The 17,495-nt window shown below is 42.6% G+C and overlaps 2 protein-coding genes across 2 annotated transcripts in view; one reads left to right on the top strand and one right to left on the bottom strand.

Moving 5' to 3' along the window:
• The window catches only part of ttll5 (tubulin tyrosine ligase-like family, member 5), a 53,294-nt gene extending 49,364 nt beyond the window's left edge, over positions 1–3,930 (top strand). The window contains exon 32 of the transcript XR_015102657.1: positions 3,058–3,930. The gene's annotated coding sequence lies outside the window, so the exon portion shown is untranslated. The remainder of the gene's footprint in view (positions 1–3,057) is intronic.
• On the bottom strand, positions 426–17,422 carry tgfb3 (transforming growth factor, beta 3). The gene is made up of 7 exons (XM_086127131.1): positions 16,735–17,422; positions 9,145–9,308; positions 6,917–7,046; positions 6,256–6,363; positions 3,924–4,080; positions 2,052–2,205; positions 426–1,303 (listed from the first exon to the last, which is right to left on the bottom strand). The coding sequence occupies exons 1-7, from the start codon at positions 17,078–17,080 to the stop codon at positions 1,145–1,147; spliced, it is 1,218 nt and encodes a 405-aa protein (XP_085983257.1). The 5' UTR covers positions 17,081–17,422; the 3' UTR covers positions 426–1,144.
• Positions 17,423–17,495: the final 73 nt, after the last annotated feature.

Raw genomic sequence — 17,495 nt, 5'->3', positions numbered from 1 at the left:
GAAAAAAAGGTGTTTCCAAGAGTAAGCAGAACATCATTTACAGTTTGGGATGGAGGAAATTGTTAACTTGCTAACATTCATGTTCTCTTTCGAGGGGCCCGAATGATCGATCAGTCGTTAGGCATTGGATTGATTGTTTGCAATCGATGGTTGATTAGTCGCACCTTGAAGCAAATGAGACAAACTAGTGTTCACCAGTGATTCTGCGCTGTTGATTCAGTCTTGACTAGTTCGTGGTCAAAAGAACAAAATGATGCAAGCTGAGGTCTACTTAGAAGCAGACCTCCGCCATGCTCAATACCACACTGGCATGGGAGCAGGAGTTCAGAGCATCCAGGGAGAGGTTCTCCCATCCCAACCATAATAATGAATTGATTGGTCGTACCCCCCCTCCCAATCCCACACGACAACCCCCCCCCCCACCCACAAACATAAACAAAAACAAAAACACAGTCGATCAAGGAAATGTGGCCAAACGTCCATGCCTGGCTCTCATACAACAGAAGGGCTTCAGTTTCATCTGAAATAATCCCTGGAATCACCATTCTGATGCAATGCAGAGGTATTAACATCACCATTGAAATACGACTTTGACTAGGTTGGTTTCCAGCATTTTTAACATTTTTTCCTAAAATCATTTTTATTTAACGGCATTTAATCCTAAATACACAGTGTAGCACAGCATCGCTTTCCAGCTCGGACATCCAAGCGTGTCCTATGTGTCCTGTCATGCTGAGTTCAGGCTCTCCTCTCCGGCGTTTTTTTTTTCCACACTCTCGTGTCCTTAAGAATGCAGTGGTCATTCCAAGACAATTTTCGTTCCATTCCTCTTTAGATAAAAACAGGATGAGAATACACTGAGGTACAAGCTGTTCAAAAATGCTGGAATATGAAGTAAAAATGTAAGAAAGATGGTTTAAAAAATAAAAATAAAGGGCTGATGGTCATCAAGAGGTCTGCTGGGTTTGAGAGTTCACCCTCATCGGTCAAACTGGACCAGATTCTGCCAATGTCTGCAGGCTTTTCCAAAGTGAGACGGAGCTAGGACAAGACTGAAGTACAAGGGGAAGCGGAGGCTCCCCCAAACCTCTCTGGCCCGCTCCTGAGTAGTGCGGGAAGGTGTCTCTGTAGTCCATGAGGCTTCCTAACTGCACTTGCACGACTTGACCACCATGTTGGACAGCTGCTCCACTTTAGGCGAGCGGCCCAAGTAGTAGAGGATGGTGAGGGGCTCCAGGTCCTGGGGCACACAGCAGGGTGAGGCAGACGCCTCTGGGTTCAAGGTGTTGTAGAGGCTCAGCAGCTTTAAGTGGAGAAAATGGGGAAGGGGTAAGAACATCAGGTTCATTCATTTCCATGCAATTTCTTTCCCCTCTTTTTATTAATTCATCTCCTCCCGCCCATACATTTGGTACCTAGGCCTCCAGTGGATACTTTCTTCATGTAATCCACCTATTAGTTCATATCAATGATACAATTATGCAATATAACAGCACATGACCGTGCCACATACATCATTCAGATCAGTTGGGAATAAAAACATCTATTAACAAAATCGGTAAAATAACACCATACAAGCTCCCCAGAGATTATTCTTTTGCTTTGCTGAATTTCAGCTTCTTGCAGTAAATATTATCCAATTTATGTTGCCCTCCATGAAAGTTGGACGGATTATCTTTGTGTTGAATCAAAACATTTTTTGCCTATTTTCTGACCTGTTAGCGACCAAACCAGAAACTGAATTCAAATTTTTGTTTGCGTTTTCTGCACTGTCCATTTAAAATGATGCCCTTTTTTTTTAAAAAGGGGGTGGAATTTTATTCACAATTTTTAGTCCAATTCATCCATTAAACAACAATAATCAACGGATAAATTGACTATTAAAATAATCGTTAGTGGCAGCCCTAGACTGTTGAGAATAAATGCAATTTCATGAAACAAATACTACCATATACATTACAAATGTAGCTCAGTTTAGGCCAGTCGAAGATTTTATCACAACTGAAATGACCACTGATAGCGCTCCTAGCTTGTGCGTCTCTTTTTCTCACCGTGCTGTGTGTGGTGTCAGCGCTGCGTAGGTAAGGACAAGGACCGGAGCAGAAATTGGCGTAGTAGCCCTCTGGCTGATGGATCCACCTCCAACCCAAGTCCTGGCGGAAATTAATATAAAGCGGTCGCACACAGCAGTTCTCCTCGTAATTGCTGCAGACAAGGAGGGAAGAAGAGAGTAGCGCGCTTTATAACACGGCCATGTAACTCAACAATTTCCTCCCTGTGGCCTTTCTGCCACAGATGAGAGAAGTTCCCAAATTCCACTCTTAGGTGTGCCCTTATTTTCCCTTCCCAGTGAGCCCAGGTGTCTTTGTCGGCCCGAAAGAGGATATGGGAGGCGAGGAGATGCTTGGCATGCGAGTGGCGAGCATTTTCTAGTCGCTGCAGGGACAGATCCCGACTTGTATCATGTCATCACGTCTCTGTGATTAACACGCGAGGTCTTCCAAGCCTGCCACCCCGCATGTTGGCTCGCCGCTCGTACACCTCGATCGCGATAACACACACGCAGCTTATCATATACAGGAGACAGTGTGGCGAATAATGGCTCAAAGTGATGTCATCGTTGGCTTTTGTCCGCTGGAGCGTGCGCCGACTCGGTCACTGTTGCACTGCGTCTTTCTAGACTTCAGAAATGGATTGTGATACAGTGTTGCATCACTTATTCAAATATTTCAAGAATAACATCATTTGAAGGACAATGCACTTTTCTTTCCTGATACAATGAACTCAAGAATGACTCGGATTCATGTCTTTCAGCCGGATGTTACACAAGCTAGTGACAAAACACTGCAATCAGCTGTGTGACGGGCTGTCCGACAGACCTGAAGCGTGTCAGTAAAACCTATGCTGGTGAATGCCACATTCTTCCTGTAACAAGCAGAAGTGGACGCTTCGTCAATGTGGTCCAAAAGTTCCTTGCTCTCAAAAGCAGTGATCCGCAACTGTTTTACGTCTGATTGTCTTACTGTATATTTATGTCCTATGTTTTTTTTTTTTCAGGGGACCTAGAACAGGCACGATATGGCTCTCGAGGAACCGGAGTTCCCTACCTCTGGGTTAGTGAGCCTGACGCACAAATCCAGGTTACATCGCCTCCATAGGAAGGTGTAAATAAATCTCATCATTTTTGTTATAAATACTTTCGTTGTCTTGGTTTCCCTGGACAAGACAAAGGCAACTCCAGTTTAACCCTTTCATGCAGCCCGTATCCTGAACATGATAAACTGTCCACTGTAGTAACCGCTCTCCCTGAAAGGGTTAAAGTGAGGGCTGATTTTTAATGTACATCCTAGGTCGGACTTGGCTTTTATCCATGAAAAAAAAAAAAACTCAATTTTGACCGGCATGTGTTAGAAACATAATTGGGGTGTAACAGTGAGTTCCCACATGGAACATATTACGTGAGGCCATTCCTCAAGAGAAAAGATCAGTGCCAAGTATATGAAATTTTGTGGCTATTTTATGATGCAATTGTGATATTTCATTTTAGTATCTTAATTTTTGTACACGCAGTTGACTGATGTGGAAGGCACTTTGAACATGTAAGCATATGTTGTTCAGTTTAACATTGTGGTATGCATACAGGCATGTTTTCAAAGGTCATTTTTGAGCAAAACCTTTTTTCCACTGTTTTTGATGTCTCTATAAGTAGGTTGCAGGTTAATGACAAAAGGAAAATGCGGGTCCGGGCTTGACAAGAATTTTAGTCCAGGGGTGCCTTTAAAGAAATTTTTGCAGGAACCCCTCCCCTCATAATCCTAACGGCAATTAAACAGACCACTTCGTGCACCTTTAAATGCCACAGAAATTTCAAAGTGGCCCTCACATAGCAAGGCAATTTATTGTCGTGGTCAAACGTGGCTTACTTGAAACAGTAATTGGTGTCAAGCGCTCTCTTGCGCCTGCGGGACGAAGAATGCACGTCCAGCCTGTGCGGGGGCAGCATCATGAGGATGAGATGGGGGTACAGCTGCTCCCTTTGTTTCTTGGTGCGGCTCAGGTCGTCAAAGTCTGGCTCCGTACCTGCGGGAGGGAGCGAGGCGGTCACGCAGAAGAAAAAGAAAAAAAGTGCCCCAGCCACAACTAACCGCGCTCATAATCAACTGTCAGCTTTTACGGGAGGGTTATGTCCAGACCAAGGCTTTACTTTTCATCCTTCTTCAATAGCAGTTGCTCTCCGACTTCCTTCTTCCCACCGTCTGCTCGTCCGCTCTCGGCCTGATGGCTAAAGCAGCACATCTCTCAAGAGAGATGCTGCTGGTGGATATGTTGGCCCTGCTTTAATTAGGGCCAAACGTCTGAGCGCCATGGCAGCACATTCCTTGTGGCCAAGCCCATTCTGGAGCGTTCCCAGGACCCGGGGTCCGGGGGCCCCTTTATACTAAGTGAGATACCAGATCGATGTCATTCTCATACTCTCGGTCTGCCTTCTTTGGAGGAGGGAGAGCCATTATCTTTATCAAAGACACTGTAATGAGGAGTATTCAGTCATTCATTCATGAAATAAGAGCAGTGGAGCAAGTTTTTTTGTGTGTGTGTGTGTGTGTGTGTGTGTGTGTGTGTGTGTGTGTGTGTGTGTGTGGAATTTCGGTTTCAATCCACTGCCCTTTGTTAAAGCAGCATATGGGACCAATTTACTTCTGTGTGACAACAGCTCAGACTTGCCACAGAGGGCCCTTTTTTTTCAGTCGCACCAAAACTACCAACAAATGGCAAGAGTCCTTTAACAACAAATGATCTTGCTCATCACCAGCTGATCAAATAGGTCAATAAACATTGGATATTTTGACGGATCAAGCCATGTGCTATGCTATCTCACCTTGGGTTTTACAAAGATCATAAACGGGGTGCATTTTCTTTGTCTTTAGCAGGAATACATCTCGATAACGCATGAGGAAACTAACTTGGGATAAAGTTGTGTCTACTTTATCCTTTGATTTTTATGGGCTGGGTCATTCGTAGATGAGGTACAAAAAAAAAATCGTTAGCACGTCTAAGACTGGTCACCAGCCCATCACAGGGAACATACAGTATGAAAAAAAATGTCCACATCTATGGAAAGATTTAAGTGTTCCGTAACTTAACATGCATGCTTTGGGGATACGAAAGAAGGTACTTGGAGGAGTCCCTGGAAAAAAAAATCCACACAAGCACGAGGGAGAACATGTAAACACCACACCGGGACCTCAGAACTGGGAGACAGACATGCTAACCGTTCGACAACTCTGCCATCTGAAATGGCTTATTTTAATGCAAAACAAAAGCTTTGTGTTTGACGTTATTTGTCACTGTTCATTTAGAATTCATAAAAACAAATATTTTAAAAAAAAAAAAGGAATATTAAATGAATTTTTTTAATCTTACTTTTTTTCTTGTTATTTAAAATAGATGAGTAAGCTAATATAAGAAATCAATTTTAAACAATGAATTTAAACATTTTGATTCACGAATTTGAGGACATTTCGGGTAAATTAATGCAATAAATATTGTACATAAATGCTTTTAGAGCAGGACTACTGTACTTCTCCCACCTCTGCTGTAAATGATACAGAAATATGAGGACTTACACTTGGTTGAAATTTAGAATTCAGTACTCAGTACATAAATCTTTATTATTGCCAGATTTCCACAGAAAGATTGATTTGATTCTGCTTGTTTGTCAGGTAGATAAGGTAAAAAAAAAAAAAAAATTCTTGTCTTGACAATATGTGGAGCCATTTTATGTGGCGCAAGGAAAACCAATTCAATCTACAGCAGATCTGCTTAACACAGTGGTAACTTTTTTCCATCAACTTCAGTCCAAAAAAAGAAGCAGTTTTTCCAATTGGTGTATTTTTTTGGTCAGGATATGAGATTTTATTTTGAAGAGCGTGTATTGTTTTTTTTTAAATTTGAAGTTCCATAAAGGAGATATATTGTGGGAAAATGACCTTTTCAATGTTTACAACTCGTTAGGTCTCCAGATTGTCTGCCTGCCAATCGACTGTGTCATGCAATTGGCTATCGGCCAGTCCAGGGTGTAGCCCGCCTCTTGTCCAAAGTGAGCTGGCGTTGGCTTCAGCTGACCCACAACCCTAATGATGAGGGTAAGCGGTATACAAAAACGATTGGATGGATGGATTTGCTGTTGCACTAAACCTTGAGTCCTTCACAAAAAAGACGTCAAGCCCTGCCTTGCCAACCAGCCCAAAAATGTACCTTTGAACTTGACCTCGAGCACCTCGTTGGCGTTCTCAATAATGTCCCCGTTGGGCTTGAAGGTGTGACATGGGCAGTGCACGCTGATCTCCAGGCCAAGATTGGTTTCTGAGGGAAAGGAGGGAGGAAACAGAAGTTGGACTTTTGGGATATTTGCACTGCCGGCAATATATTTTGCACTAGCGCTGCAAAATTAATCACATTCATATCGACATAGCAGTGCGGTAAATTGAAATTTTCAAATCGCAAAGGCTGACCCTGCTTCATTTTGCTTCATAATAACACTTTCATATTGATTCATTTGCTGTTTTTTTTAAGCATGAACCGACCAAGACATTAGTTTATAATACATCTGATATTATTATTAAAACACAGATTAATTTATTCCTTGTTTGTTAAAAAACCATGAAAAACATATTTGCATATTAAATCAATTGAGGGTTAGAAAAAATAAATTAATAAATAAAATAGCCATTGGATTATTTTTCCAAATCATCCTAATTTAGTTCTGGTATTTGCATTTTGGTTAGTTGCAATCATTGCATTTCAGTGCCTTGCAGCTGCAATGAAGTTGAATCTTATCTCATCGAATAAGTAACACGGTGCAAGACAGAATTAGGGTGCCCTCAGATACCCCCCCACCCACCCAACACACACTCACGTCTGTACATCAGCCACTCCCTCACTGTCTCCGTAACGTCGAAAGAGACCCATTCGGCCATCCCTTTAGTCAGAACGTTCTTGCCCCCGATGTAGCGCTGCTTGGCTTTAGGGTCGTCCTTCTGGAGGATCTGCAAAGGAAGGATGAAAATGTGACCTAGCTGCATACACGTAAAATACACGCACACACAGAAGCAAAGCTCTCTGTCTGAGCCAGACTCTCCGGGACGCCTTGGACCAAATGGGTACTCTTCATGGAAAAAGTGACTGGCTGGGTTGAGATCCCCATTTTGCAAGTTAATCCCTCTTGCCAATAGGACCCTGGTTAGCCTTCGTATCGGCAGGAAACATGAGAGGCAGTGCCACACGAGCCCTAAGGCAGTGTTGTACTACCACGGTAGTTATCCCTGCACCGCATCCGCCTGCGAAACATGTCATCATGCTCCAGATTGAGAGGCAAAAGTGAGGATGGATGGAATCGGATTCGCCACCTCAGTCCAATGTCCCTAAATTCCTCCTATCATTTGGAATTAAACTCCTCAGACACCTCTGAATTCGTCAAAAAGCCTTCGACTTCAGTCGGATGAACATTTTGCTTTTTCTTTGGCTATTTTCACCTTAGCAGTCATTAGCGTGAGCGACGAGGCCCTAAACTAGGTCCCTGAACATTGTCAGAATCTAATGTCACTTCCTGTGGGAACGCGGGTCCTGCCAGTATCAGATTTCTGCCAGCCAGCTCTGGCGTGAAGAGTGTGTGGGCGAAGGAGTGACGAGCTCCATTTACTCCCCTGATGGGTGACCCTGTCTCTATCTCCTCGCGGGCCCCTGGAAACAATCTGCCGGCCTGACAGTCTGCATTCAGAGCTGGCCAGAGGCTAACTCGGAGGCAGGATTCAGTCTGGAGGCGCTTGTCTCCCCGGCAGGAAACGTAGGAACCCGATCATTATTCCTATTCTCTCATGAGAGATTAATGAGGAAAATCTTTGACACTTGACAAACATGCCCCAAAAACACATGTACAGTGGACCAATTTATCGCAGGGTGTACATTCCAGATCTACGATAAAGTGAGACCACATAAAAAACTTTTTGGGGAAGTTTTAACCCCTCCCACATACTTTAAACAAACAGTTTATGTTGACTTTGAACCCTTTCAGGGACAGCGGTTACTAGAGTGGACAGCTATCCAAATGTTGTTTTCTCTTATATTAATTAATCTTAATGTCACAGTTGTGCATCAACCACTGCAACGGACCATCATGTGTGTTGTAATCCACCGCCAGTTTTATTTTTTTCAAGTCAAAAGACTAATAAAAACACTTGACAAAAAAAATCCTGGTGTAGCTTATCATTATTTGTGCATGAAAGGGTTAAAATCAGACGGCATGACAGCAAAGCACTACTTGTCATCGGTTCCCACTCTGTGACGGTGTGGATGTGGGTGTGAATGGTTGTTCTTCTCTATATGTGCCCTGTGACTGACTGGCGTCCAGTTCAGGGTGTAGTCTACCTTGTGCCCGAAGTCAGCTAGGATAGGTTTGAGCACCTCCCCGCGATCCTGTTCAGGATCAGCGGTGTTTAAAATAGATGGATGGATAAACTCCTCACCTTACTTCAACATAGTTGGTGGCACCAAGATGGCACCCGAAAATACGGATTGCTTTGGCCTTAAGTAAGGAGGTTACGCGCATAAGTGCCCCCCCACCCCCCCCAAAAAAACACAATCAGCGAACATATATATTTGGAATGCCAAATCGCAATTTAAAAAAGCATTGCATAAAACAAGATAGAGCTGTGGCTTGAACGTTGAAAAGCGACATGGCAGAAGAACACTTTGTCTTAAAAATTTCAACGCTGAAAATGATTAGGGCTTGGTCAGTCCGACAAGGATAGACTGCAGCTCTACTATATTAAACTTGAAAAAAAAGCAACAACAGATTAGTAATGTCATCCTGGACGAGGAGGCTCTTAACTCATTCACTCCCAAAGACGTTTATAAACGTCTTTTCAGACTTGGTCTAGAATTGGCTGGTACTGAATGAGTTAAATATGCTCTAATTTGGTCTGTAACTGCAAGTAGTAATGATCAGTACTTGAGAGCAGAACACTCAGAGGGAGTTGGACGTCCCAATCTAACCGTTTTCACCTTCACCACGTACTGGTGGCCCTTTTGGCAGAGAGAGAGCGAGAGAGAGAGTACGCGCAAGGGGGCATTAGCAAGTTGACACACCTGGTAGAGCTCGATCCGCTGCTCATTTTTCTTGGCGCTACCGTTGGGGATCCGCAGGGCTCGAAACTCGGCCCGGAACAAGTTGGTGGAGTTCTTCTCCATGGTGGAGACGTTGAAGCGGAACACTTTAGAGGTGATTCCCTTTGGGCAGTAGGGGAGGTCATCTGCAGGTAAAATGGAAAAGCATGACTCAATGGTAGCTTTTTTTTTTATGTGGGACTCCAGAGAATTAGTGTTGCTCTTGGCAGAATTTGCTGAAACATAAATTCACTTCTTACCTCATTGGGTATATTATTATTAAAAGCAATTTTCCACAGATATTCTTACAGGGATGAACATGTTTATCTTGTGATGATTTATATGATTTTTCAGAGAGACTTTCTGGTGGGGTTTTTTTTTTTTTTGTATGGCTTCCCTTCAGCAAGTGCCGGACATTGTGTGGGTTGAATCATTGATGTCCCCCCCCCCCCCCTTTTTTTTTTTTTTTTTTACCCTCGTGAGCAATTGTACTTCAAGCTCAAGTCAGCAAAAACAACTCCTTATTGTTGTATTGATATGTTTGTTTCATTTTTGGATTTAAATATAATGCTCATTTGTCAAATATCTAATGGCTGGCGACCACCACGATGAACAGTGTTGGGCATTGGAGTACTGTACTTGATTTTACATGTGGGGTACATACTCCCCAGAGAAGTTGTGCGCAGATGTAGCTGAACCCATGACTGATGTCATTTAACACTTTTTAGACAGCAAACTAGTTAAGACTGAATCAAAAGCACCTCTCCTGGTCACAGGCATGTAGTTGCAGACATGCTATTTACCCATCACACTCTACCGGACACAAATCTAATTAGTCAACAGCAAATTTTAATCAGCGGTGGCTTTAATGTAACCCCAAACGTATTTTTGACCCTGATGTAAAAAATGTCTTGACTTTTTTTGTGTGTGTGTTTGTAGCACATTAGGCTTTTGAGATATTTTCATTTTTTTGTTTTTGAGTTTGACCATGGAAAGCTTGCGCAATATGGACTTTACCATGCATTGTAATTTATAGCCATGAGGTTTCAGGGATAATTTGCCCTTGTTGCTGAACCTAACCCTTAATTCATAAATATTACTAAACTATATGACATATTTTTATCATTGTGACATACGATTGGCTGGCAACCAGTTGAGGGTGTACCCCGCCTACTGCCCGATGACAGCTGGGATAGGCTCCAGCACGCCCGCCAACCTTGTGAGGATAAGCGGATTAGAAAATGGATGGATGGATGGTCACTTATTAGTATGAAAACCTCATGGGCTCGAGAAAAAACAAGGGCAGCTTTGGAATCAGTGAAACAAACAAACAAACAAAAAAAAAACATCCAGAAAGGTTGAGTTGCACCTCTGATTAAAAAGTGTAGTAAAAATTATTGACCAGTGTAATTCATGAAACAATTCCACAGAATAATTATAATACCCATGCCAAATGGAAAAGGAACCTATCTAAAAAGGGCCCTGGGGTCTGCAGAATAGGGTCAATTAGTGAAACTCAGAGTTCAAAGAAAACATGGTGAAGCAGCATTTAGCTGTTGTGCTGCACGGAATGGAATAAGCTTTCAGCACAAGTGAAATTAGCTCCAAGTGTGAATAATTAATTCCATGTTACAGACTGTTTTTTCTCCCTTACCTATGATTGAGGTCTTTTAAAGCAATTTTAAAAGCTAATTTCAAAATATTTTTCTTGCGCTGTTCACTGCTTGAGTAATGTTGGTAAGCTATTTCTGTTCTTTGTTTTTAAATGTCTTTCATTTTTTTTGGTTTGTAATTTTTTTTCCATGTTGTACTGTTAATTAAATGAAGTGCACTGAATTACCATGTGTATGGAATGCGCTTTTTAAACAAACGTGGATTACCTTGCCATGCCTGATGCTTTGCATCGCTCGAGCTGCAATGACAACCAAATTAACATGGCCCCCAATCAACTGGAGTTCAACAGGTGCCCAGCTAGTGATTCGAATATTGCCAAGAAGTAGAAGAACTCGGGCTCAGGGATGTGAGGGCCTCGATGCCAAAAAAGTACAATATTCCAACACAAGCGATTGTGCGTGTATAACTTGCCAGACACGGCACTGGCGCGTGCACATCTGATAAAATAGCACGCCGACATTTAGCGAGATATAAATGGCCGCATTGTGCTTGTACCTGAAAAGCTTCCTGTTGCACCGGAGGCTCGCCCTTCTTTTCATGATATCAATGTATAGCTTATTATTTTAACGAGCCAGGCACATGCGGCGCGGACCTAAACAAGCACATAGCAAACATTTTACGAGCCAAATGGAAACAGTCATTCACAGCCGAGCTCTGGCTAATTTACTACCCGCGGCTTCGACTCTATTAGAGGCTTAGTGAGGCTATTGCACCCTCAGCTGATTCCCACCTTGAGCTTTTGTCATACAATGGAAACTCATACATGCAGCTGTGTATCTGTGTCAATGTGTAAACATCTCCAATTACTTCATTTGACCCATAATCCTGCATCAGGGCCCTCCCAGCCATTATCTGATATTTCCACAAACGTTATCCTATTTATAGTTGACCTTTTCGGCAATCGTCCCAGGCCATATATCTGCCCGGTGTTTCCACGCCATCTACAAGGAGGAAACCTCAGTAGTCCTTTGCTCGACTCACTCATTGGCCCCCACGGCAGCCCCACTCGAACCCCCACCGAAGGTGGAAAGCCCCCCTTTTTGAAAGCAGATTTGAAATTCTAATCAAGTCTTTGGTTTCCTTTTGGGTGACCTCATTTTTCCCATTGCAACAGTTTTAGGTGGATTTCACATTATGGCTTATTTTTGCCAAGGGTCTGAAAGGTAATTTGTTCCATGTTGGCAAACGGAGGGGATAGCTTACATAATTAAAATGAAGTGTATTTACTAATTTTACGACCCAATATTTGAATGAGTCACATGGTGAGACAAACTTTTGAAGCAAACGATGTGAAGTAACAATCAAACATCAGCCACTTTTACAGTGGTACCTCCAAAGTTGAAGGAGCTAAAAGATTTACAATTTGGAGTTCAAACAACAAAGTCTGGGGAAACAATGCGCTTCCACAGTCAAACAAAACTTAAGCGTTAAATGTGAGACATCAGTTAATCGTCTGGGACTTCGGTTCATTGAACATCTTAAACTCATAACTCAACATGTTTAGCTTTTTCTTTGTGTGGCGCTAACATGGAAGAATGCTAGTGATAGCAAAGAGGAAAATTGTAATTATAAACGTAGAACCATAAATGAAATATATGGCTCAGTGTAATATGAATTACCGGTAAATGGCAATTCCGCGCACAAATTAAGGTTACCAAGCAGTTTCTAACACTTACCGGTATATTCCGGCAATAACCAATAAAAGGCCACTGTGTGCCAGTATTGTGCTACAAATTCCTCCCTATTTCCACGCCATTATACAGGGTGTTCCAAAAGTCACTATACACTTCATTTTTCTATTTTGTCTCTGGTATCGTTCGGTTAGACGTAAGGACATCAGCATTTGACAGCTCAGCTTTGTGGTTTTTGGAAGCATATTACATTGCCCATGGTTCGCCAATACTGGCGAAGGGTTGCAAAATTGCCACCTGGCAAGATGTTTTTCTGTCCCTCCCGACTGCAGTTCAGCCTCAGTTTGAGAAGGTTTACAGCCATCACACTGCTCCAGTGTATTAAACAATTTATGCTATCCATGTTGGAATGAACTAACGACTTCATTTCTTTCATTCCCAAGTGGAAAAATTGTTTCGAAATGAAGTCCTTCAGATCCATGGTGCGGATTGTGATGAACTCTGTAGCCTGCTCTTTATGTGTGAATGTAGATTTACTGACCGGTTGTTACATTCAAGTGTAATTTAGTGTTGTTTCTCAAGTTTAGTGAGATGTGAAGACGACCTTAGGGTCAGACTCATGCTGATCCTCCTCCAGTCTTCTGTCTGACTTCAGATTGAAGAAAAAAAAAACAATTGGAAAAAATAGGACTTGGGAATCTCCTCTCTTTTCCCCTGTCGCCTGGAGGATTGTCTGTGATGTCACTCTCTCCAGAGCTTTGCAAGGGTAAACAAAGGAAAGAGGAAGCACGAGGCTGCAGGTGCACGCCAGCTGCTGAAGTGCCTTGACCTCATAAAAGACAGTGCAGATGTGATTATCCACTCTGTTACACAACCTCCAGTTGTAAAAATCAAATGTACTTGCATTAAGATGCTGTTAAAAAAAAAATCCAAATAAGCCGATTGTACACACAAGGTCTTTTTTTTTTTTGAACGGCAAAAAGGTGTCACCACCAATCTGGATCCATCTGCGTATTACTTTTAAAGCTTTTGCTTATAAATCGCAAATATTTGACATTGGTAGTTCGTGTCGAGGGGAAAAAGGCTGCATGAGGAATAAGAGAAAAAAGTTCTGTTTAACTTTTTAACAGGGCGTGAAAAACTTGACTATATTCCCACATACTCCCACCTTCCAGAACGAGCGAATGTAAAAGTCATTATTTCCAGCGGGAATGAAAATGAACTGAACTATCAAGATGACAGACGATATGTTCTAAACATGCCCAAACATGCCCTGCTTTCTTTGAAATTATATCATGGAAAAAGAGGAGATAATTGCTACTTAATATATGTTGGCAAAGTTTGGACTTTTTACGTCGCATGGAGATCCTGTTGAACGGGTGCCAGCAGCAAGTCGAGCTCTTGTCTCGTATTCTCACATCCAGTACGAGAACCGGCCATCAGCAGTCCCGCTGTGTTTGTTTTGGGAGCAGTGCTTGTACTTCTAACCAGTGGCGAAACCTCTGAGCTGCGTGGTTGCAACGTCAGGATCACTTGGTGGGACCTGATAAATGGATTTGATCCATGACTCAAACGCTCGGATGCTCTGCTCAGTGTCACAGCCCGGAATAAACACCTGTTGATCCTCAATGAATAGGGGCGACGGCATCTCTCGCCTTAAAAATAAACAAAAACTTCCATCTGGAGGAACATATAGTTGACTTCTGTTCCCGACTGTCGGGAACAATAAATGGAGTGCGTTTTATACAGGAAATACCAATACGGGAATTGGATGAAAACACCGGGATGGCTTCAGCCGCTTAATACTACAAGATGAATGGGTTCGCAGGAGTGAGAAAGTTATAAAGGAGGATGAAAAATATTAGGAAACTGGCAGCATGAAAATGGAAATGAGGTATTGGAGTTGGCAATGGATAGTAGGAGCTAACTGCTTGAGAAACCCCCCGCTACCACCCCCACTTTTAGGAATGTGTCAGAATTAGGCTGGAGTTCCCATGGCTTTGGTGTGAGGTATGTATGAGGAATGGTGCTCATTTCAATTAGACTGTTTACTTTGGTCTCCCCTTTGCATACACGTAAAAACTGCGCTCAAACAAATGACAACATTTTCGGAGATACACTTGTTAAGCCCACACTTATGCACATGCTGGCCACATTCTTACTTGGTGAATGAATCCCTTCTGGCTTGAAACGGCAAAAGAAAGTATGAACTTGTGTCATTGATAATAATGAAAGTTTTTTGGGGGTTTGTTTTGTTTTAACATCTGGAAAATTAAACCACTCTCAGCTCTCATGTGAAAATTCACTTCCTTCTCAGGATCCAGACTTACTAAAATAGGTAGAGTAATTCTGAACATATATCCTGCCTAAGGTTCCGGGGAGCTGAAGGCGCTTTAAGATTGTGGGGAGGGGGGGTTGTTAAATGAGTACTACAATTCTATAAATCGCCTAATGGTTTGGGTACTTAATATTTTAAGGGAATGCTAATTGAATATAAACCCAGTAGGGCTCTGAGGTCTGCAGACTCGGATCCATTAGTGAAGCCCAGGTTTTATAGCAAACATGGTGAAGCTGCATTTAGTTGTTATGCTGCATACAAATGGAATACGTTGCCAATGAAAGTGAAGTCAACCCCAAGTATTTTTAGTACAGTTTGCTTTCATACACTATGCTTTTTTTTTTTCTCGTTCCTTCGGTGAAGGTCTTTTATACATTTTTAAAATCACTCTACGGTCTTTTCGTAATTTGAGAAAGCTACTTTTTATTTCTTTCATTCGCTTTTAAAATGTTTTTAAATCTTGCCTTGTGTATAAAATATGCTCTATACGGTAACTAAAGATGCCTTGCTTATACCTTGGACTAGACACCAGTCAGTCACATGGTAAATATTGCAGTCGACAACTATTCACACTTTACATTGACGGCGCCACTGAATGGGAGCTGAACACACACTCTCTGCATTGAAGTCAGGCGACCGCCCTACGACGCTATCATGGGAAGTACCCGTACATGTGAATTTTTAGATACAGATGTTTGATTATTTTATATGAATGAATATCTCACCTCTTGGTGGTACGTGTATTGCATGTGCTATTACCGCGATGACCGTATTGTTCCGATATATCACGCAGCCATTATCTTAACATCCGGTTATAAAAATTGTCCCTCAGTTTGGGTAACTCTACAATGGGACATTGTGATCTACCGTACATTTCGAACAGGAGTATGCATGTATTGAGAAAGTACGGCAATTGGCTGGCAACCATTACAGGGTACACCCCGCCTCTTGCCTAAAGTTAACATAAAAAATGGATGGATGGGTGCATTAAGGACCACCCTCAATTTTTGAGTTTGAAGTAGCTCCAAATGTGGCTTCATTTTTTTTTCTTTTGCCACGCTAGCTAGATATGCATCCATTCATTTTTTTTTTTAAATAGTACTTGTCCTCGTTCGTTGAGTTAAAACTTAACCCAGCTGACTTTGGTCAAGAGGGATGGCAGACCCTGTAATCGTCACCTGTCAATCACAAGAACTTTTATTGAACGTTTATTGAACCAAGGCACAAACTCTACATGACGGAAAAATCATTAAAAAAAGTCACATTACATAAGAAGGTACTGAGAAATTTATAGATATACAGGTCGAATGAAACAGCATTTCATTGCTCTGCCAGTCACTATATGTCGCTGGCATAGATCAATTCTATTTTGGTTTAAAAAACAAAACAAAAAACAAGAATGTTCATAGTAATTAAGTCAAATTCATTTCTATGATTAGTTTAGAGTCTTCAATGAACCTAAAATGTACGTTTTTGGAATGTGGGATTAAGCCTGAGTACCTGGAGAAAACCCACTGAAACATGGGCAGCCAGGAGAGATGGAGAGGAGATTCGAACCCAAGACTTGGCAGCTGTGAGACCAACATGCTAACCACGATACCAGCGATCACCAAACACTGTGCTGTGGGAAATTATCCAATTTGAATTTGCTCCAAATGATTATGACTATGATTCTACAAATAATGTATGTACAGCAAAATGCACTAAGTGACAGTTAACTTTGGGAAGAAAACACACACACACACACACACACACACACATTAACATTCATTTTAACGTAAAATTTGAATCATTTTGAACTCACATTAAATGTTTGTTTATTCCCATTTAGAATGGTTTTGTACAGTGCATGACTGGCTAGGAGTTGACTCATATTGCATGTCTGACCTTAGGTAGAGGGAATGGTGATGGACATACATTCAAACTTACTGTTTTCAGGCGGGCCGTTGATCATGTTGAACTTGTAAATCTCTTTAGCGTAGTACTCGGTCTCCGTGTTATCCTGTCCGCAGCTTTGCTGCCGGTCTCTCCCCAGCTCCTCGATGAGCTCCCTGGTGCTGTTGTAGAGGGCCAGCACCTGGAACGGTACCTGGCTGGGACCCGTCGTCTGGGGCGGACTGGTCAATCGGAGTTTACTGAGGATCTGTCCCCGCACCGCCTCCACTCTCTTCTTCTTGATGTGGTCAATGTCCACGGTGGTGCAAGTGGAGAGCGACAGCACCATTGTCACGCAACTGGAGACCAGGAGCAACAGGAGCGCTTTGCCCAAATTCATAGTTCACACTCACAGCCGCCCAGGTAAAAGAACGAAACAACCGCGCTGAGTGCAAATCCCTTTTCCTCTTTTCATTCACGTTGTGAGTGAATTCGGTTCCTCGAGGAGTCCCATGATCTCGAGCGCTATGTCATCTTTGCAAAGTGCGCCTTTGCCAGAGTGCAAATCCGTGCCATAGCGCCAGAGAATCTCAAGCCTTCATCAAAACTACGTATCGTACTCTTCATTCCCCCTCGGGCATCGCACACAGTGCAGCGCGGGTCACTTTCTCCATTGCACGGCGCTCGGTCCTTCCACTTGGGTGAGGAGGCGATGCAGCCTGCAGATCTAAATCTCCCAACACAGTGCACCGTGCACAGCGCTCCCTGCAATTTTTATACTCTCCGGGTGTGACGTTTCTGAGGGAGGGGCGGCT

Source organism: Hippocampus guttulatus, chromosome 13, assembly GCF_054856545.1.
Source record: "Hippocampus guttulatus isolate MCC_2025c chromosome 13, RoL_Hgut_1.0, whole genome shotgun sequence".
Taxonomy (NCBI): Eukaryota; Metazoa; Chordata; class Actinopteri; order Syngnathiformes; family Syngnathidae; genus Hippocampus; species Hippocampus guttulatus.
The sequence above is the reverse complement of the archived record's forward strand: the minus strand, read 5'-3'. Positions and strand labels throughout refer to the sequence as shown.